Raw genomic sequence first — 22,894 nt, 5'->3', positions numbered from 1 at the left:
ACAGAACATGGCAACACCATCAGTTTCCTGAGCCCAACGCTATAGCAGGCCAGTGATTTTTTTCTCTCTATGCCTTTTCTTCAATCTTCAGTTTCTTGCCTTCACTACTACACAGTGAGCGTGTGTTTATGGCACAAAAGATTAACACAAATTAGCTTTCTTGCCAAAGTCCACTTCCTCTTTAACCCCCTATAAACAAATCTTTTCCTGCAATTTGTTGAATAACCAACCAAACAAACATTTACAGGGTAAAATTCAACTGCCTATGTTAGATAACCGCGCAAAGGGTTGGCCTGTGCAAAAGGTGCTTTCCTTTTACATTGTGGGTTTTAGTTACACTAGAAACATATTTTCTTTGTTTCCTTCTTCCTGTGGAAGCCTGGCAACAGCTGTCAGTCAAACACAGAGACCCCATTCACTCAAACTGGCAGCTCTTAACACAAACACTATGAAAAATACATCTGAGAAAAAGACTGAAAAACTGGTTAATCCAAATGTCATTTTGGGGAATTTATTTCCACTTTTATTGAGTTGCATGAATGTAGATGCTTTTCTTTCATTTCTTACTTTAGAGCAGTCATAAAAAGTTATCTTGAAATATTTATTATTTTTCGCTGCAGGTTGCTGATTCAGGCTGGAATAGATATCAACAGACAGTCCGAGTCTGGCACAGCACTACATCAGGCTGCCCTCTGTGGGAAGACGGAGGTAGTACGCCTGCTGCTGGATGTAAGTCTAACTATCCGTTTAATGTGTTTACATAAGAAGCTGTTGTTAATGCTGACCTCCCTCCTATGAGCTGTGCAAATTCACACCCCAGCAACTGTCATTCATCTGACTGTGAGGAAACTGTGGGATATGTTATATTGTTATTGTTTATTACATAAAGCAGTAGCAGGCTGACCAGCCTCCTGTCTGTCATCCAATATTCAAACCTGTTGTTCGGTTTTTAACCTTTTTTTTGACCTTCAGATGAACATGGATGTAAATGCCTAACCCTGCCTTTGTAAAGGGCCCACTTTAAGTGTCCCCTCTCGTCCTGCTGCGCTTCACTTTTGATGTTAATGCTGAGGCAGCGCACACAACAAACATCCCTACTGTGGAATGTTCTTTGTGACACACAATTTGATTTTGCAGCTTTAATCATTTTCCTCCTCCGCGTCACTCCAGAGCGGCATCAGTGCAGGAGTGAGAAACACTCTGAGTCAGACTGCCCTGGACATCGTTAACCAGTTCACTACCACGCAGGCCAGCCGGGAGATCAAACAGTTACTGAGAGGTGAGGCCGCGAGTGCACGAGCTCGCACACCAACTCACAAATCCTTGTGTGACACATTTTTTAAACCCTCCCAGCTGGTGGCAACACCAAAAATCTGCTTTTCAAGCCATGCCCACTTTGTGAGTGTTAAAACTATTAGGAACCTGGTTTTTGTTATAAATAACAACATACTGTAAAAAGACATTTTTAAAATGAATTTATTGCTATTGACATTTAAAACAATGGCATAATGTCCATTCTTATTTTGGGATTTTCTTGTATTGATTAGACTGGCGAAATTTATTATGCTAATGATACTACCCACCAATATCACCTTCTCCGTTCTCTTCTGTCTGCACTTTATACTCTTGTGTTGTAGATGCCTCAGCTGCAATGCAGGTGCGAGCACTAAAGGATTACTGCAACAACTATGACCTTACCAGCCTCAACATCAAAGCTGGCGACATCATCACGGTATAGCTTTATAATTAAGGTTCCGCAATAAAAATATGTTTCAGCCTTTGCTGCATGTTTGCCAGTCATAATAACCTGTGTCGGTAATATCAATCTGTCTACACAGTTTAATAGTTGGGCGTTACAGTGTAAGCATCACTGAGCTGAAAAGAGGTTTTGCCACACAAACTATTATTAAAAACAAATTATTATTTTTGCCAGAGCTATGGCGCTTCTTCGCTTCACTCATATAAGAAAACACAGACATCTATGTCAATTTATTATGTTATTTCTTTATTCTTCTATATTCATTGATCTTTTTTGCAAGCTACCTTGTATATATGAAAAAGTAATCACTTACAGGCGCTGTTAGCGAACACCTATTTACAGATGTGCATGAAAATACATAACGTAAAGCAGATGCAATGTTGGCTTTTGTTTTGAGGTCATCTACTATATATAATATCTATAATTTAAAAGGATTTGAATTTTATAAAAATAATTCACAAAAACTATATACATGTTAAGGCAGTTTATATAGTATGTTTTGTGTTTTTAACCAGTTTTGTAGCCAACTGGCTAAAAATGGCAACGCTAAAGCCAGCCTGCTAATGTAAAAACAGTTGTGTAATGTATTATGATTGAAGAATTCAGGGTTTAGTAAGGTGGACACTTATTCCACTTTATCAAGGTGGACACTTGATAAAACACAGTTTATCTATGATATACATGGAAAATTTTAAATTATATTTCGCAAAAATGCCTCAAACTACTAACTATGCTAATGCTAGCTAATGATAGCTAAATGACTAAATAGCATGGTGTGTTATTTCCCACTCATTTTTTTAACTACTGCCTTTTTTTAAATGGAAATTTAAACAGACATTTTCTGCTCATTTCAGCTGCTAAGTCTGAAAAAGTAAAAGCAAAACAATGGTAGAAGTATTTTTATAAAGAATTAACAGCTAAATTTGTTACACTGCCATCTGAGCAGTAGCCACTATTGCCATAGTTTGAAGTTAGCTGGTAGTGTGAGGTTCAGAGCTAAAGATTTAAACTTGATATAGGTATGGTTTTAGTTTGGCTTTGCAGTCTTTGTTATGGAAATGAAAAGTGGCTGTAATCTTTGTACGTGCACAGGTTTTAGAGCAGCACTCTGATGGCCGATGGAAAGGCTGTATTCATGACAACCGGACAGGAAATGACCGTGTGGGCTACTTCCCCTCCAACATGGTGGAAGTCATCAAGAGGGCAGGTGACCACCCGCATCACAGCTGTGTGTGTGCATGGGTGGGTGGGTGGATGTGCGTGTGAGCTTAGCAGCTGTTTCGCAGCTATAGCTGGTCATTAGTTGTAGCTAGCTGTGGCATCATCGGCCTGTTTGGGGCATACCATCTGTTTTCCCCACCCTGCCAGTCTCATTGATTGCATCAATCAAACATAGTCCTCTATCCGCAGTCGGCCCTGAATCACCCCTCTATATTTCTGCTCCTTCTGTCACCCTCCCTAATTAATAAACAAGTCCGACCCTGCTAGATTGTAATGTTTTTGTTCATATTGTTTGTTTGCCTTATTGCTGTAGTGATATTATATTTTGTTTTATAATGATATATTCCCTGTGGATATATGGATGTATTCTTTTCTCATGTTTTAAGTTTAATCAACTATTATTTTGTGCATTTTCTGATTTTTTCTGATTAGACTTTTGTTTTGTTTCAAGTTGACTGATCAGTTGTTGTTGTGTTGTTGTTGTTATTGTTGTTGTTGTTTTGCCCCCCCCCCCTCCTCCTGGATTGTTGCCAGGTCACTCCCCCTCCCAGCAGTGCCACACCCTCCTCCTCCGCAGGCCCAACCCTTGCCCCATTGCCTCGGTCAACGGAAACTCATACCCCCCCTCCAAAGTCCTTCCCCCGCATCTGCCTCCCCCTCCTCCCCTTAACCCCAACACACAGTCCCTTCCTCGGTTCTCCTCATTTGGGTACGTTCCTCTCCCTATCTCTCCTCCTTCTCTGTGTACTCCTCCTCTGTCCACTGCTCCTCCTCCTCCTCCTCCTCCTCCTCTCTCCACTTCTCAGGAGCAGCAAAGTCAGACAGGTACATACTGTAGTGTCACTTTAAGTCACAGATAAGAATCCTTTCTCTGCTTTTTGTCAAGAACACATAAAAAGCCTGCTGTCTATCTGCTTGTGGCAACGCTTCATCAAAGAATCAGTTCAGCCAAATAAAAAAATACTCAAAAAGGCCTAAAAAAACTGAAGCAGTCCTGTGAAAAACTAAGTACACCTCATGACTCACTTGCGTGTAGAACCATGTTTAGCAGCGATAACTTTAATAATTGTTTTTTGTGTCACTCTAGCGGCCTACCATACCAACGGTACAGCACCATGTTTTTCTCCAAACATGGTGCTGTGCATTTTGACAAACATCTCCACCTTGATCTCGCCTTTTCAGAGGACATTTTTCCAGAAGTGTTCTGGTTTGTTCATATGAACCACACTGAAAATACTTAGCAATTTGTGCATTTATGACTGGCTGTAATACTGGTAGCTTAGCTGTAGCATTTGTAGCTGAGGGCTTCAGCTTCCCGGTAATAAGGAAATGACGTCATTTACGTAGATTACTGATTGGCAGCGCTAACTTGAAATTTCGAGTTACTTTTCTCAAAATTTTGAGTTAATAAGTCAAAATTTAGAGAAAGATAACTCGACATTTCAAGTTATAGATACTTTCTTTTTTTAGTATCAAAAACGGGCTTTCGGAGCTGTGCTCGCTTCAGAAAGTAGAGACAAGCTTTCCAAAGAAGCCTTGTTCAGACTTTGTTTAACTGTACTGTGATGAACTTTATATTTAACATGCTAACTGAGGCCTGTAGAGTCTGAGCTGTTGCATTGCACAGTCTGACCTTGGGATGAATTTGCTGGGCACACCCAAGTGCTCCAGACCAGCAAACTGCTCTTTTGTGTTTGTGTGTTATTGATTTCATGCGAATGGACTGATTCTATATAGCCCTTTCTATCTGCTGGAGTACTCAAAGCACTCTATACAACATGCCACATTCATTCTAAGCTTTTTAGTGCTTCCTAATGAACATTCATACTCCGACGGATGCATCAGAGAGCTACTTGGGGTTAGTATCTTGGTTAGTACTTGGCATGCAAACTGGAGGAGCCAGGGATCGAATCACTAACATTCCCATCAGTAGGTGACCTGCTCGACCTCCTGAGCTACAATCACCTGTGGAAGCAGTAATGGTGTACTTAGTTTTAAACAAGACTGCATATTGTCCCTTGAAGACTTTCTTTTTTACATAGCCATATGTGCTTGAGGCAGTTCTTCATTAAAGGATCAGTTCAATCAAATAATTATTTACAAAAAAAGGCTAACAAAATTAGTAATTCGTCCACATATACATTTATCTAGCCCGTGTGGGTCCTAACTGACTCAAACCTTTGTTTTGTTTCTTTAAATGTGGGTTTTTATGACGACTAAGGCCATGAAAGTAATGCCTCCTTTGTACATTTCTTATAATTCCAGTGAAATGACCCTTTCATTTATCTTACTCGACATGCTGTGTTTGTTATAAATAACTTGAGAGGTCGTATTCGGCATTTTTAATCAGCATTACAGTGATTAAGTAGAATCACCACACGTCACTGGATGTGTCATTCACAACAGCTTCATGGTGTTTTGACCAAAAGGGTCTGTGGGTTTCTACAAGCCTCAGGACTCCCACTAGTAGTAGCATGTTTATGCACGTGAGCTGAGTGAGTGTATCTCTGCGTGTGAGTCTGTGCCTTTTACAGTGTTTAATCACAAGCTCAACACATTTACTGTATGTAGGGAACAGCAGTACACATTATTATCGCTCAGATATTGTTTCTGTTTCTGCATTTTTGCTAATACAAAGTTTTAAATTTAAAATACTAAGACCAAAGGAGTAACAGATGTGGGGTTCTGTGTGTGTCTCTGTGTGTGTGAGACAGGTTCACGAGCTGCAGAGCTGAGTCCTCAGGGCTCTCCCACTTTGGGACAGCAGAGCAGCACCAGTGAGGACATCTGGGTGCTGCGCAAACCGCTGGCAGGTAAACTGAAAGCGTGCTTTTGTGGGGGAAAAAAGGAAATGATGTGTGTCAGACACGTTGTGTGTGTGTGTAATGCTGCGTTCTACAACGTGTGTTTATGTGTGGAGGTGGCGAGCGCAGCGGCAGCGTCGGCAGCCTCGGCAGTGTTCGGTCATCGAGCAGCTTGCAGGGCTCTGGAAACACGCATGTTTTGACCACTCCTGCACCCAGTCCCCACCCCGCACCCACGCCAGGGGTCAACACCCACGGCCTTAATGCTCCCGGCCTGCATGCACAAGCAGAAGGAGTCAAGGTAAAAGACTCCTTGCATTCAGTTGTGTTTGCACACATTTCATGACGTTGCTGCTGTTTCCTTACAAAACAACACACACACACCGTTTCTGGGAAACGGCAAAACATTTCTAGGAAACAAACACAACTGTAGTTCATGTGATAACCACAGTTCTGTTTCCTGCTCAGTTTATTCTTCCGTTGGTTGTTTTTTCCTAGCAGCACACAAGGTGCATTGTGTTTGTTTGGATACAGTGTAGCAGCTGAATTCAAGTTAAGCAACTCAACTTTGTCTTATTTATCGTGTTTTTGCACCTCACCTCCACAGTAAGCTGTTGTCATAGGTGTACCGCTGAAACACCTCCACAGTTTGTTTGTTTTCTGCAAGTGAGGAAGTAGAATATTTGTAGTTTGCATAATGTGATTCTATTAAATAGATCTTCTTAAGCATCCGAACATCCAGTCATCACTAATGCATATGGCATGTAGCCATAACAAATACAATTAACTGCTATATTTAAGGTCCGCTGACTGAGTCACAATACAAACTGAACTAATATTCAAGAAAATATTCCACCTTAAAAGGTGGCTGATAAGCGTGTTAAGATCAAAGGCGGCAAAAACTTCCTTTCATTTTGCTGATGAAACACCTGTGATGACCAAAACAATTGAAAACACAATTTTTGGTCTTTGTGAACCAGAGTTATTATAGTTTTGTGTTTTCAGTTAGTTTTTATTTCTATTTCATTATGACTTTTTGTTTTTTTATTCGATTTTAGTTTCAGTTATTTTCCAGAGTAGATTTTCTTCGACGTGGACACGGAGGTTTGTGAATGCGATAACTCGAGAACGAAGCAACGTAGGAGCTTCAAATTGATACCATAGGAGTATCTACTAAAAATCTTAGACATGTTTGATCTCAGTGACTTTGACCTCAAGTCAAGTTTTCCGAAAATCTTCTAAATGTGATAGCGTATAAGTACAGCAAGGACTTAACGAGTATGAATTGTTTGGACGGGGTTGCCTGTTCTCTCTAAGAAGAACATGGCAGCACAGGTTAGGATTGCAAAGTTCATCATCTGAACAAAGCACAAGACTTTTGGAACAATGCATTTTGGACAGATGAGACTAAAAGTGACCAAACACAGCAAATCAGCACAAACACCTCGTACCAACTGGCAGCACGGTGGTGGACAGGGAATGATTTGGGCTTCGCTTGCAGCCACAGGTTCTGGGAACCTAATAGCCACTAAGTAATCACGAACTCCTCTTTATACCAAAGTCTTCTAGAATCAAGACCATCTGTCTGACAGCTAATGCTGGGCTGATAGTGGGTCATTCAACGGGACAGTGATCCCAGGCACACAGGATACCTTAAAAAGAAAAAACACAAGGTGCAGTGGTCCAGTCAAAGTCTAGACTTCAGCCTCATTGAAATGCTGAGGTGGGACCTTAAGAGAGCTTTGCATAAATAAATGCTCACAAACCTCAAAGAAATGAAGCAACGCTATAAGAAGAGTGGGACATAATTCCTCCACAATGAAACGAGGGAGCGATAAAGTCCCACGGAAAGCGATTACTTCAAATTAATGCTGCTAAATGTGGTTGTGCAAGCCACTGAGTCATTGGGTGTTCTTGTTTTTCTACGGGACTGTATGACATTCACCCTTTGACAGCTCATTATTAATTCATGTGTTATTTTACCACACTGGAGAGTAAGTGAAGGGGAGAGAGAGAAAGGGACAAATCCAGGGAGCATGATGTGAGGGACAGGCAGATGGAGACGAAGCTGCAGGCACAGATGAACTATTAACATAGCGTCAGTCTAATATTTGATTGTAAATGCTAAATGCACTGGTTCTTGCCTCATTCACTCATTAGTACAAGATTTTTTTAAGAAAGTGCTTTCTATCTAACACCCACATTCATACTGATGAACACATCAGAGAACGTGACACCAACTACAGCTTATCAGGATGCTCAGTTATAGAGTGCTACTTGTGTGTCCGCCTGCCACTATAGTAGCAGCTTTAGCAAGCAGCACTGCACCACTATTTTTTAACTGCACAGTTAAAGGTAACCGGCCATGATTTTGAGTCTGATTTCAAGCTAGTTTCCCTTAAAGCTGCACTTAAATGTGTCGCCCACTGTATTAAATTACATCAACCGCATGTGGACAAGATCTAGGAAACTAATTCTTAGCATAAACATCTGTTGTGCTTTTCCTTTCTGTACATCCTGCTGTTCAGCACATACTAAATGATATTTTAACAGTTGGTATAAAATGTGTATTTCCTGTTTTTTTAGTGTCTTGCATTTAAGAAATGTCTTGCTGGTATTTCTGCTGTACCAGAAAATTGTAGGACATACAGGAGGCAGAGTGCTGAGTACTGAGCTGAGTCACCGACCACCTCTGGGATTTGAACGATTATGCTTGAGTAAATGTTTCTCAATGTGAGCGTGTGTGTGTACATATGAGCATATCTGTGTGTGTTTTTGTGTTTCAGCTCCTGGCCACTGTGCTGTCTCAGTCGGTAAAAGCCAAGGAGCATCTCTTGGAGCAGTCGCAGTCTGTGGAGCAGTCAGCAAGTAAGCACACACACTCATACAAACACAGCGTAGCGCGATATCGCCGTCTGTATTTGAAGTGTTCATTCGTGTCAGCTTTAATTTAAGTGTGCTGCTGCAGTGATTTAAGCACAGATGACAAAGTTTGTCTCTGCCTGCTTGAAAGGAAACGCGTGCGATCAGTTAATTTGGAAAAAAAAACTGCTTTTGTCTGTAAGTGATGACAATTAAAAATGATCAAGGCAGTGTTCACAAGTACAACAAGCGCCTCGGAGCTTGTTTTGATTGCTTATGTGAATCACTTTTTATTCTTCAGCCTGGCCCTCTAAAGACCACATGTCTGTTCATATCAGACACAAGCAGCATTTCCAGTCTCGGTCCTTTTAGAAGAGTATTTCAAGTTATTCTTCATTTCTAAAAAGCTGCTGTAAGCAGCCGGGGACATGGCTTCTTGGGATGTCATGGATTCTTTCTTGTTCTCCTGAGTCAGAGCTCTAGCTGTAGCCGCAGAGGTTTGCTTGCAATAAGCAGAATAAAAAAACTGCTCAAAGAAATTCAACAGATTACGTTAAACTACCAGCTTAAAACTATTAATTTACATATCTAACGTTCCTGTGAGCGTGAAATACATTTATTTTGCAGAGGAAACACTTAGTTTGTCAGTTTTGATCGATTAGTATTGCAAGTGTGAAGCTAAAATGTTACGCTCTTTGTGTCTCATAGTTATTTTGCGATACCGACACCGATACTGATGCTGATATTTGGTGATTTAAAAATGAAATGTCTTCTTTTCTTTTAGACACACAATCACAAACAGACGTCCCTGACATTTGTTATGTTTATTTGTTTACACATTCTCGCTCCGCTTGGATCAGCTGCAGAGCGCCCTCTGGTGGACAAACTATACCTTTCGCTTATCGCTTCTTTTTTCATTTTAGTTTCTCAGCCGTGATTACTGCTGGTTAATGCCAGTAAATGGCCAGTATCGATCAATAATATTGATCTTGTGTTTGAGTAAGTAGTTTTGGCTACCCAGTGATCCCTGATATCATCTCTCTGATAAAAACTAGCTGCGATGCAGCACTAAAAACTGAACCATAGACAGATGTTGATGTTGTCATGCAGATTAGAGATCTCATCAGACCATCTCTTACAAAGTGAGTAATACAGATTTTAAAGAAGGAATTAAATTCACTTGGCCTTGGGCGTTTTTTAATCAGAAACATCTATCTTTTTATTGGAGCCTCATATTTTTACATAAAAGAATCAACATGAATAAAAAATTAGTTCTGCTAACTCCATGAAGCATGAAATAGTTGCCAGAAAGGTGAAATTTGGGGGATTTTTTGCACATATGAAATTCGATTGGTATGCTTTTCACTTCTGCTACATCAGTATTTTTGTGGACTTCATTCCTCACAGTAGCACTGCATGTGTCGGATTCAATGCATTCAAATAACACTGATGATGTAGCGGTCTTGTATGAAAGAAGATGGACTTACAGGCGTTACAGGGTTGATATATTTGGGAAGTTTTAACTTCAGACGCGTTAATTTTACAGTCAAAACTTTAATGGTTGTTTTGGATTTGAACCAGCTTACAAACCTTATTTGTTACAAGCTGTTTGCAGGTCTGCATTACAGCAGGTGAGTGTTCACTTGGGGCTACAAAGACTAGCGTAGCATTGAAGCAAATGTTCTGTATTAATGTGCACGTACAGTTCATGGTGTAGACGCTTTCACAGTGTCTCAAGACTCCCACTTAAATTTGGGCACTTTGTAGCTGTAGCTGTTTTACTAATCTCACTTTAAAAGAAGCCCATAAATTAGCATGTTTAATCCGCTGTCATTCTACTGGTTTAAGTGTTATGTGGGAAGTGTAGTGCTAAAACAGCGCTGCCGAGCCAGCCAAGTATGAAAGCTGTTAAGAAGGGCTCCATAGGCAGTGGGAATCTGGCATGGTTTCCTTTCTCCTGCGCTTCTCCCACATAAGAATCCTTTAGATCACCACATAATATCATTTCTTGGCTTTGCAGCGTTTTGAAAAGCAAACAATTATGAGATAAGTTACTGTTTCTGATCTTTTTTCGGTTTCTTTGAAGTACAGTTAATTTCCTAGAACAGCTGTTTAGTGATGGTAGATTTCAAAGGACCACGATTTCACATGAAGCCGTTAATTTCTTAAACAACTCAATAGAAATAATAAATAGGCGGGTGTTTTGTAAACAGCTAGCTTTAAGGTGTAATTAACAGAGAAATGAAAATTGTTGAGAGTAATGTGATTTATTCTTTGTCCTTTCTCTTTGCCTTTCTTTATCACTTAAACCTTAAGGCTCTTCCAGCAGCACGGTTCACGAGCAGCGCTCGTTTGAACGGAAGGCCGAAGAGGATGATGGGAAAGTGAGTTGTATCTTCTTTTTTTTTTTTCTTTTTTTTTCCGGTGGATTGATTCATTCTGGTGCTTCCATTTTTCCGTTTGCTTCTGGTTCTTCTCAAGTAGCAGAAAGAACGTCTGCAATGGTGGGGTTTCAGTGGGAAACACGGTGGTTGTGTTGCACCTGAAAAGATGGCACGCTGAGGCTGGGCATGCGAGTGTGTCACCATGGAGACAGGCAGAGTGACAGACACATCGAGGAGTCAGTTGCTGTCTTGCCTTCTGTCCCTCCCCCCTTTCCCTCTCCCTTTTCCCTCCCTCCCCTGCCCTCACACCGCACTGAGACACCCACATGCTGCTGGCAGTGCTGCGTGTTCTGTGGAGCTCAGGGCTGATCTGCGTGCTGCGTCCTAGCGTTTCCTCACTGACTGACCTCACGCAGCGCTCTATAACATGTACAGCGCTGAAAATATAACACATATTTACCAGTGATTTAAAGAAGATTATTTTGTTAGACCCCTAAAGGTTTATTTAACCCCAAATCCCCTGGAAGGGTGTAGTGTCACAACATCAGGTGCTTAGAGTTTTGAGATCTCTAGCACGAAGACTTCCGTCATCGCTAAATACAAGGAAGGGGAATGAAGATATATTCATGTTGTGAACAGTTTGCCCAGCTCTAATTAACCAGCAGCAGAGCACGTAGTAATCCTTGTGGGGCTTTCTTTTTAGGGCCAGTCGATCTGTTTTGTTGTGTTTGTGAGTTTTTTTTAAATGCCCGAGGGCTAGAATCAGCAGGCAAAGACTCCAATCTGGCACACTGGAAAATGGAAATAGGTTATGAAAAGATTTATGTTATATAAACATATTATTGCCTTGAAACCAGTAATGTTGTATATAGTTATTCTGAAACTGAGGGCCCCTTATTATAACTGGCTCATTGGTCTAGGGGTATGATTCTCGCTTCGGGTGCGAGAGGTCCCGGGTTCAACTCCCGGATGAGCCCTCATTTAATCCACCCACAAACCAGGTACTGGTACCTAAGTCCAGATCAACAGGGAGGGCTATGTGAAATATTTGCAAGGTTAAACATTAAATTTTCATACTAGATGCAGGTCTGGTTTAACGATGGTCACTGAAGATGAAAAAAATGAAGGAAATCTCATAAAGATGCTTTTGGCAAAAGGCTAGAAGGGTGAGTAAAATTGAAGGCTTACAGGGAAGTAGTGAGACCCGCTGTGACGTATAATGTGGATAACAAAAAGACAGGTGCCAGACTTCAAGGTTTTTGACCAGAATGGAGGGGGCCAGCTCAGGTTGATCATCTTGGAGCCAAAGATCGAGAGACAAGGCTGAGATAGTGGGTATGTTGGACAAAGGATGTCGAAGATGGAGCTGCCAGGCAGGAGGAAAGGAGAAGGAACACAGAGTAAGTTCATGGATGAGGTGAAGAAGGACATGAGGAGGGTTAGGGTGACACAGAATGCTAAGGACAGGGTGAGATGATTCAGTGTGGCGACCCCTAAAGGGAACCACATATTTGTATGAGTATAATTTGCTTACTGAAGATATGCTTTTATGTATTTCTATTTGTTAATTGACCTGCCCGGGGACAGTGTTTTGCCCTGTAGTGCTCTGCAACAGTCATGTGACTGAAAAGTATGAATTGAGATGATGGTGGGATGTAGCTCAGTGGCAGAGATCTCAAAACGTAAGAGGCTAATTAACACTAGGAGCAAGCAGGCATCTTATATTTGCACTTACTTTGTAATCTGTTTTCCAGAATGTGTCTTACTCTTTGTACAAACCCTAGAGGATAACCAAGAGCACTGTGTGGGAGTGAAACATTATTTGGAAAAACTATTATTATTATTATTATTCCTGACAGTCTTGAAGTCATTTCAGGCAGAGTTTGAATAATTGGAGGGATTATTCTTCTTGTGTTTTATTCCCTTTTTAGTTAGAACGGCTCCCCTTCATGTGTTCCAGAGTAGGTTCAGTTTCCTTGCTGGCTAGGGCTCCGTTTGGGAATTTCCTTAGATGTTTCTGTGCTGTCTTCTAGAACAGTCCTCTCTCCTGTGTTGTAGAGCGGGCTCTAGAAGAGGCCTGTGGACTCTTCTAGAAGCAGGCAGTAGCGCTCTGTGTTCTCTGTTCTAGAAGCAGGCAGTAGTGGCGTGGCTGGGTGAGTTTCAGCTGCAGTTCTACACCACCCACTTCCTCACCGCGGGATATGATCTAGACACCATTAGCCGCATGACCCCTGAGGTAAGGTCATGACCCCTGACCCCCTCACGTCCCGCCCCTTGTCTGTCAAGGCTCCGCCCAGCACAGCTATCAAAAATCAGCTCCCCACTGACCTGGATGATGTCATCATGACCCTCCTGTCTCTGTCACCTGACCCCCCGGTGTGAGTCCTGAGCCTCAACCAGTCACTTCTCATGCTCCGTCTGCTTCATTTACATACCTGTGTTCACACATGGCCGCGTGTTCCAGTCTGTGCTGTAAACACTACTCTGTGTTTGTCCTTGAATGTGGTTTTTAATGTGATTGTGCGTGTGTATGTGTGCGCTGAAGCAAACACAGTGCTATGATGTAAACGTCCCCAAAAGACAGGCGACACTCATCAGAGATTATCCAAAGCCAAAATATTCCCGAAGGCATATCACGTGTGCAAATGTCCGAGTTGCCTGTAAAAACTGCTCACATTTGAATAGAAATGAAAATAAAAACACCTCCAGTAGAGGTGGTGAGTTCATGATGTGACTGAGTGTGCTTTGCGTTGAAGGATCTGACGGCAATTGGGGTCATGAAGCCCGGACATCGAAAGAAGTTAATATCAGAGATCAGCAAGCTGCCCTCCACAGACTGGCTGCCCGACCACAAGCCTGTAAGGATGTTAGCTGCTGCATACAATCTAGAATAAGGAGGTCGGACGAACACAAGAGCACAGACGCATCCAGCTCACGCAGCATCATAACTGTGCCTGTGTCTGTCTGTCTTTGTGTTTAATCAAGGCTAATCTGGCAGACTGGCTGTCTCACCTGGGCCTTAGTCAGTACTACCAGGTACTCGTGCAGAATGGTTATGAGAACATTGACTTTGTCTCGGACATCAGCCTTGAAGATCTGCGAGAGATTGGCATCACTAAGCTCGGTAAGATAAAACGTCATTATTAAGATTATAGGCAATATATTATAACACAAGTTCTATAGAAAAGTGCGACCCTTCATTAGGAAGCCGGGTTCCTGTTAGCCGCTCTTAGTGTCTTTGTTCTGTGTTTGTTGTTTAGAAATTGCGTAGATATGAACAGACAGATGGATCAATTGCTTTAAATTGGCTAAAATGTGTCGAAGCGCATTTCAAGCTGTTCTCTATAATCACGTGTAACCATTTGTGTGTGAGAGATACAAGAATTTAATGTGAACAAAGGTATAAATGCATCACAGAGGGAACGTTGAGATTCAAATGAACCAATAAAGCGATAACAGACGATTATGCGCCCCATCATCTTCAGCCTGTTAAGTGTCTATTGTTTGCACCTGGTGACTCTGTGTGACTCATTGTAACCAGCTGTCAAAACAAATGTAAAAATCGTCTCGGCACTGCTCTCGCTGCCAATCTGTAAATCGTATCTACCTCCTTTAAAAAATGTGACAGTCCCAAGAAGTAGCTCCACAAAATTTGTGTTTTTAGTGTGAAAAATGTGGTCAGTGAAGAAAGATAAAAACACAGGTTGCTTCTGCTTGTCTCCAAAAATCCTTTATCAAATTATAATGGAAGTCTATTGAACAGTTAAATGCCACTCCTCTCACTCGAATGCCTACAGATCAAAAAGTCTATATCTGTCACGAGCTGAAAGCAGGGACTCAAGCGCAGAGCAGGTTGATGTCTCAGAACACGATTTATTTACACACCCGTGCAATAATATATACAGTGACGGGAAATTCAGGGTTCCAGGGGATTAGGGGAAGGCTCTCTCTCTCTCACGCTCGCTCACGTCCTCACACACGTTCGTACCGCGGGGAGGTCACAGGTCCGGGAAGATAAGCTGGAACAGGGAAAGGGAGACATCAATCACAAATCACGAAGGCATAAAGGTGTAAGACCACGGGAACTGGAAAGGTAGACTAACGTCAGTAGCGCAATCATCCCGCGATGAGAGGATCTGTGACCCAGCCTCAAATAGAAGACGGATAATCAGCTGATCGCCAACAGCTGTGAGAGCCAAGGGCGGGAGCCAGCTGTGAGCTCCGCCCAGGCAGAGAGATAGGGGGAGAAAGAGAGAAAAAACACAAGTGTAGCCTTGTGAGGCCGGCTGGGCAGGCACGGGGACCATGACAATATCTGCTGGCTTTCAGGAAGACACTGTTGGAAAGAAGATGGATTTTCCTGTTTGAGCGCGCAGGCAGGTTGAAGAGAAATCCTACCAGATAGATTACGATCCTTTTTAATCTTTCAATCCAAAATAAAGAAATTCCACTTGTTTGGAAGTCTGCTTTTGTTACGCCAATACTAAAAGGAGGCGACCCGGCCATTTTGACTAATTACAGGCCAATATCAAACTTGTGTGTTTTGGCAAAAGTCCTTGAGTCTCTCGTCAGTGAGCAATTAAAAGAGTTCTTGTACTCTAATGAAGTTCTTTCAAAACTACAATCTGGGTTCAGAAAACAGCATAGTGCTGTCACGGCTGCCACAAAAGTGATAAATGACATACTTGTTGCTCTTGATAAAAAACAGCACTGTGCTTCTCTCTTTATTGACCTGTCAAAAGCTTTCAACACTGTGGATCACGCCATTTTAAAGCATAGGCTTCTTTCTTTGGGGCTGTCTAGACATGTTGTCTCCTGGTTTACTAATTATTTGAGTGACAGGACTCAATGCATTAAATGTGAAAATCTGTGCTCAGAACTTTTGAATATTCACACTGGGGTGCCACAGGGTTCAATTTTAGGACCTCTGCTGTTCATCATGTATATAAATGATTTGGGACAAAATGTGTCCAATGCTAGTATGCATTTTTATGCTGATGACACAGTTATTTATTCCTTTGGCTCAAACTTTGAAAAGGCAATAGAATCGTTGCAGAAAGCTTTTGACGTGGTTCAGCACACACTTCTGGAGCTGAAATTGGTTCTCAATGCTGAAAAGACAAAGCTAATGTTGTTTTCAAACATGAAGAGATTTCCTCAAACTGTCCCCTTGGTGTCCACTCTTGAGGGAAACCTCATAGAAGTGGTGCATACGTATAAATATCTTGGCTTTTTAATTGATGATTCTCTGACCTTTAAACCTCACATAGACAATCTTGTGAAAAAACTCAAACTAAAATTGGGATTTTTCTTTCGAAACAAATTTTGCTTTTCTTTTGAGACAAAAAAGCGTCTTGTAAATGCTACATTTTTATCTGTTTTAGATTATGGTGATCTGCTGTACATGAATGCTTCCGCCCAGTGTCTTCATAAGATTGACTCAGTTTATCATGCCTCCTTACGGTTTATTACAAACTGTAGGGCCTTGACCCATTGTTGTGATCTGTACGCTCGAGTGGGATGGCCTTCGTTGTCCTCCAGGAGGTTTGCTCACTGGTGCATCTTTATTTATAAGGCCCTGCTTGGACAAATGCCCACCTACATTTGCGATCTGCTCACACGGAGAAGTACTGTTTCTTACAGCCTGCGTTCAAGCGATCTTTTATTGCTCAATGTTCCATTTGCCAGAACTGAACTGGGAAAGAGGGCTTTTACTTATGCTGCCCCTTTCACATGGAACATGATGCAAAAAGACTGGAAGATAGCAGATCTTATTTCATTAAATGCTTTTAAGTCCAGATTGAGAGAGCCAGAGAAAAATGTTTTTAAAATGTAATTGTTATTTATAATATGTATGTAACTTTGTAATTTCAACATGTTGTCGCCTCTTGGCCAGGACTCCCTTGCAAAAGAGGTTTTTAATCTCAATGGGACTTTTCCTGGTTAAATAAAGGTTATAAAAAAAAAATTAAAAAAAAAGATAGAATTTTTGTGCATCTTCCACTCTGTCGGTTAATTAGTCCAGTCTAGTAGAGATTTTTGCCAGTTTTCTTGCTGTAATCTATAGCTTTCAGCATATACAAGCAAAAAAACCAACTTTTCTACAATGTAAAATATTATTTTAATAATAAAATAAATTATTAAACAAAAGTTTGAGGGGTGGCTCGAGACTTTTACATATGACAAAACAAGATAACAGGACTTCAACCTCTTCTCTGTAATTTGCCTCTTAACTGCAGTGATCCTTTGCTCATACCGAGGCTGCTGGCTTGTGGCTGGCTCTGAGCTCTGTGTGAGGTTGATTTAAATGTCTGAGCAAGTTGGATGTTACAAGTGTTTTTGTGGTTTAGTTTGTCAAAAACCGTGAAGAGCTTCCGCACTAACGCCATGTTTGCGTGTGGCTGCCAGCGTGCACATGAGCCAGTCATTTTAATGTTTAGACGTTTCAAACGGTGCAGGGCAGGATATGAACCAGAATTATGCTACTGGAAGAATTTGGACATAACATAGAGTGGGAGTGCTGCTTAGCAACGGTCCCACCAATAACACAATAACTTTTGCAAGCCAAGCGATTAATTCATTTATGAAATTCCAATGCTGCAAGGACAATATGTATAATGCTTACCATGTATTAAAGAACAGTATCCTGAAATGCAGCGAATTCAAATTGCTGGATTGGCGGACAGAGGCGGTTTCTTGCAAGTTAAGTAGATTTTTTTTAAGGCGCAAAAGTATGACATCACAACAATGTCATTGGTCACTTGCAATGTTGAACCTGGAACAACATTTAAGATAAGATAAGATAAGATAGAACTTTATTAATCCCTCGGGTGGGTTCCTCTGGGAAATTCGACTTCCAAAAAAAGCACAGCAACGACCGAAGTTACAGTTACAGAATTGTTATATATATATATATATATATATACACACACACACACATATATATAAATACAGCGACAAATATAAATAAAATATACAAAGGGGATAAATAGAATAAATAGGAATAAAAAATAAAAATACAAGTGAATTGCACATTTCAAGTATTGAGTCTATTGCACTGTTGACTATTTACAAAAAGTATTGCACAAGGTATTGTACAGTGAGGTGAAGAGGCACTACAGCTTAGTTGTTCCCCCCTCCTTTGTCCTCCTGTTTCCCCTCCCTCTCCCCTCCAGAGAGGAGTTAAACAGTCTGATGGCGTGTGGGACAAAGGAGTTTTTAAGTCTGTTAGTTCTTGTCTTGGGGAGAAGCAACCTGTCACTGAACAGACTCTTCTGGTTGTTAATGGCCGTGTGCAGAGGATGCCCAGCATTGTTCATAATGTCCATGATGATGATGATGATGTGGGAACAACACGAGGATATCAGATCCTACTTGGATAATACTGTTAAAAAACAAAACAAACCTATACAGAGATGTAATTATTATTCAACTTTTTGGAATTGTTCCAAAACCTTTGGGTTAGTTTTAATCTGCATGACTAGCGCAGAATGAGGTTGCCATTAAAGATTTGCAGTTTTCAAGAAAATGTAAATTTGTATTTCATGGTGGCTTTTATGCAGAAATGCCACTCTCTCCTAGCTTTGCAGTGTAAATATAGCTTATTCTCTTCTCACAATCCTCTGTTTTGCCCCGCACTCCTGCCCCCCCTCAGGTCATCAGAAGAAGATAATGTTGGGAGTGAAGCGGCTGAAGGAGCTTCAGAGAGGAGAAAGTGGCTCCGAGCCTCCTCAGAGCCCCTCTACACCTCCATCCAGCCCAGGCGGCAGCACTACATCAGAGCTGCGGAAAGAGGCGAGGAAGCAGAGGGACGGGGTGCCCAGCCCTCGGGCCAAACCTCGCCCAGGTCTCGCACACACACAGACCCCTCCCCACACACCGACTCAAACCCCACCGCAAACGCCCCCGCACACTCGGACCCAGCAGGCTTCCCCCAGGGCTCGGCCGCGGCCATCCACCCAGCAGTCGACAGCAGACTCGGCAGTACCTCTGCTGAGGCTGCCCAACGTGGAGGAAGAGCGACGGAGAACTCACAGTCTAATTGGCTCGGAATCAGACTCTAGATATGCCACCGTGTGCCGCAGCAGCTCTTCACATACCGCTGCCGCTAATGATGTCACTGTTAACCGCAGCCAATCATCTGTTACCCTTCGCCCGCGTAGGAAAGGTCGGCCCCCAACACCTCCTAAACGGTCCTGTTCTTCCATTACCGGGGGTGACGGGGAGGGCGAGGGGCAGGTGGAGGGACTGCTCGGGCTGCCAACCTATCGAGAGCGGCGAGCTAGTGACTGCGGCAGCCTGGAAGCTGCTTTAAGGGCTCAGGAGTCAGCAGGCTTGGAGAGGTCAGACGGAGCTTCTGGGAGTGTTCGCAGCCTCGCGGCCATGCTGGAAACATCCATCGTGAGTGGAACCAAAACGCTGCCGAAGAATCTGGGAAGCAGCACGAACTACCTGCAGGTGGGTGACAGTGACTGTGAGAGTCAAATGTATGAGTTTTTTGGGCTACATGTCTAACAGTGATGTGATCTACAGGTGAGTCGCCAGGCAGGCGCAGGAGGTCTCGGATCTGAAGAAGATGATGTTTTAAATCGCCGCAGGACCATCAGTGGACCCGAAGGCCTCCCTGGAGATCAGTCTGACCAATTACCTCAGCAACCGGTCCCGCGACGCCCCGAGCCTCGGCCCCGCTCCACCGTGCTCACCTCAGCATCAGAGATCACAGACGGCACAGCGACGCTCCGGAGGAAGCCGCGTCCTGTGGCCGCAGACTCTGAAGCTCCTGCATCTGTGTCTACCACGGTTGTTACCACGACTACTGGCTCTGACACCATACGCAGGAGGCCACGCACGACTGAGCACACGGAGCATCTCATTCAAAGCAATAACCAATCAGATTCTCCTATCAGTCAAATAGATAGCTGCCGTAAAATTGAAAGCGAGCCGCAGCAGAACGGCGGCGTGATCCTGAGGCGGAGGCCGGTGTCTGAGATCTCCGAGAGGACGGAGACCAACAAGGAGAGCTGTGAGTGGATGGAAGCTAGGAAGTCTCTGAAGCCACCAGTTTCACCCAAACCATCCACTGTCACCCTGAAGAAGCCGCAAGCTGACCCCCCGACTCCGACTCGTAGGGTCCCCATACCCGGGCCTGACACTGCTGAGCTGGCCCAGAGCCCCGGTGAGACACACACACAACACATGGTCACTGAATTTAACTTCTGTGTCAGAAAATCAAAATCCTATACTTAGGGCGTTTAAATATTTATTAATTTCTGCCTTTATTTGGTGGAGAAAGTGGAAACAGAGACAGAAAAGAAGAACACGCAACTCCCCCCATAAAACCTTTGATGTTTTATGATGTTTTATTACAACATGCTGACATCAGCCTGTTATGGCGTCATCTTATGTTGATGACGTACGGTTTCGTATTGAACAAACAAAAAGTGCATTGTATCGCTCCCTCAATGGCCTTTCATATTATATAATACTGGATATGGTTTCGTGAAACCTTTTGACCTTGGGCACTAACAATGAAAGTCAAGGTCAAATCACAAAAACAGTCGCCTCAAGGAGCTTTGTATTATATGTTAAAGACTCTACAATCCAACAGAAAAATCCCAACAATCAGACGACCCCCTATGAGCAAACATTTGGCGAGAGTAGGGAAGAAAAACTCCCATTTCACAGGAAGAACCAAAAAAACGGATGGGACCATTTTTCTTCTCTTCTAAACTCAGACACATACAGCTCACTACCCACATGTTTAATAAAATATAGTTAATATTAATTAACTTGGCTTATAACACACATTGCATAGTTGAGTACAGCAAATATAAAAGGTCCTATTATATTATTTTCCGTGTTACCTTAATTTAAATATCATTAACATCTGTTCATATTCATGACAAACATTGTTTTTAAATTAATGTCATTTAATCCAAAGACATCCTGCTTTATGTGTAGCCTTGTACTCTGCATGAAATCAGTGATTAGTAAAAGAGTTAGAATTCATCACATGCGGTGGCTCCATAAGCGTTTACAGTTGTTATCCCTCGCTGTGTTCAGAAGTGCTCTTTTACACTCCAGTGGTTATTTGAGTTACTGTTGACTTCCTGTCAACTCAGAGCACTCTGGCCATTCTCCTCCCACCTGTGACATCAACAAAGCTTTTTCACCTTGAGAACTGCAGCTGGCTAGATATTTTCCCTTAAACCATAGAGATGGTTGTGTGGGGAAAATCCCAGCAGCTTCTGAAGTCATCAGACCTGCCCGACAAGCACCAACAAACAAACATCCCACATCAAAAGCCACTTAAATCTTCTTTCTTTCTCTTTTCTGCTCAGTTTGAAGTTGAGCAGGTCGTGCTGAGCATTTCAGGACATGATTTGCTGCCACTCGATTAGCTGACGCTTTTTGGTCACACACGGGTCAAAACCTCATTAAGTCATTCAGTATTAAAAACTGAAATGTTTCTGTTGCTCTGTAAATTCAAAACCAGGCAAGTAAACTATGCCAGGAAACAAAGGTGCTCAAAGACTAAAACATTTTTAAAAAATCAATAATCGATAACAGCAGTCTCTTTGTTTTGATTCTTCAGAGAAATAGATATCATCTATGTGAGAAAAATGACGTCGTTCTTTGTGATTCTCTCTGAGCAGAGTCGAAGCGTGTCCCTCCCCCCGTGTCCCCGAAGCCGCGTGGGCCTCCGACAGCACCTAAACCTGGCAAAGCAATAGTAGCTTCAGCAACCATGAGCCCGAGCCCCGCCGCTACCAGCCCGGCTGCAGCCAGCCCCACCCCGGCCCCCAAACCCTCCTCTCCGCTCTCTGCCGCCCCTCTTCCAGCCCCCGACACCCCCTCCGCTCCCTGCCTCTCACCCGGGCTCCCTCTCACTTCCCCTTCTCCAGCCCAGAGTCCGTCCACTCCCTCACCGCACCCCGTCAAACCTCCACGCTCCTCGATCACCGGTCTCTCCATCGACCTGTTGGGCTTGCGGGAAGTGGAGGAGGAAGAGGATAGGAGGCGAGATGAAGAGGAAAGGAGGAGAGAGCGAGAGCACAGGAGGCACAAAGAGCAGGAAGAGGAGAGAAGCAGAGCCGAGGACGGGGCTTTGAAGGAGCTGGAGAGGAAGTCCTCAAAGAGCGACAGTGTGGAGAGTCGAGCAGGGGAAGGAGAGCAGGAGGGAGAGGTTCAGCATCGGCTGGAGGAGACCAGCGCCTCTTTGGCTGCAGCTCTGGAGGCTGTGGAGCATCAGATCAAAGAGGAGGACACACAAAATGAGTGAGTACTAGAAGCAAATCTCATTTTCCCACTGAAAGGAGATTTATATTCATCGGGACTGCATGTTGGCACCAAACCTAATGACAAAGGGATTAGATCATAAATAACTTGACGCGGTGTAGAGCTGCAAATTGAGACAGCTTATTACAGGCTTCAGTGTAATGGAAGTGCTAGTGCTGTACAGAAAGGACTCCCGAGGCTCGTGTTGACATCAAGCTCAAGATTGTGAGAAATATACACACACTCCTGGTTTGAGTATAGACAGTACAAAACATGGATGTAGCCATTGATCTTAAGTGGGCCCAACCAGTGAAACTCCCTTTTCTGCCAGGTTAAAGATATTTAATCCCTGACATATCTTGATACAGGAAAAAGAAGTGAAACTTCAGCAGCTTTTTGCATGATAAATGTGTAAAAAAACAGAAAATCTTCTGGTAAGATGCTCAGATTGTCAAACCTTACATTTGACAGCCCTGATCTATGGGTTTGAAGTTTTGTTTGATCTCCTGTGAAAACCAAAACAGGAAGGGGATATATGTTTTTCCCCATTAGCTATCAGCAGTTATTCCAGTGCAGCTGAAAGGGCA

At 42.8% G+C, this 22,894-nt stretch overlaps 1 protein-coding gene and 1 non-coding gene across 5 annotated transcripts in view; both read left to right on the top strand.

Annotated features, from left to right (window-relative positions):
* Positions 1-22,894, top strand: part of LOC146707495 (uncharacterized) — a 62,766-nt gene that overhangs the window by 36,244 nt on the left and 3,628 nt on the right. For 2 of the 4 annotated variants that reach the window (XM_085458857.1, XM_085458859.1), the window contains 14 exons: positions 621-729; positions 1,171-1,279; positions 1,638-1,732; positions 2,852-2,966; positions 5,695-5,793; positions 5,901-6,085; positions 8,571-8,652; positions 10,963-11,030; positions 13,159-13,266; positions 13,787-13,888; positions 14,016-14,154; positions 18,685-19,487; positions 19,563-20,205; positions 21,686-22,307. In XM_085458857.1, the coding sequence (XP_085314983.1) occupies positions 621-729; positions 1,171-1,279; positions 1,638-1,732; positions 2,852-2,966; positions 5,695-5,793; positions 5,901-6,085; positions 8,571-8,652; positions 10,963-11,030; positions 13,159-13,266; positions 13,787-13,888; positions 14,016-14,154; positions 18,685-19,487; positions 19,563-20,205; positions 21,686-22,307 (3,279 nt within the window). Of the gene's footprint in view, positions 1-620; positions 730-1,170; positions 1,280-1,637; positions 1,733-2,851; positions 2,967-3,514; positions 3,806-5,694; positions 5,794-5,900; positions 6,086-8,570; positions 8,653-10,962; positions 11,031-13,158; positions 13,267-13,786; positions 13,889-14,015; positions 14,155-18,684; positions 19,488-19,562; positions 20,206-21,685; positions 22,308-22,894 lie in introns of all 4 variants that reach the window. The other 2 variants (XM_085458860.1, XM_085458858.1) reach the window with 2 other exon arrangements.
* trnap-cgg (transfer RNA proline (anticodon CGG)) lies at positions 11,936-12,007 on the top strand. Its single transcript has one exon. It is a non-coding gene; the product is annotated as a tRNA-Pro (tRNA).

The sequence above is a fragment of the Copadichromis virginalis genome, linkage group LG6, assembly GCF_057382275.1.
Source record: "Copadichromis virginalis isolate Kocher_CV1m ecotype Utaka linkage group LG6, C_Virginalis_male_GT1.1, whole genome shotgun sequence".
NCBI lineage: Eukaryota > Metazoa > Chordata > Actinopteri > Cichliformes > Cichlidae > Copadichromis > Copadichromis virginalis.
Note: the sequence above shows the minus strand (reverse complement) of the source record. Positions and strands in the feature narration are given on the sequence as shown.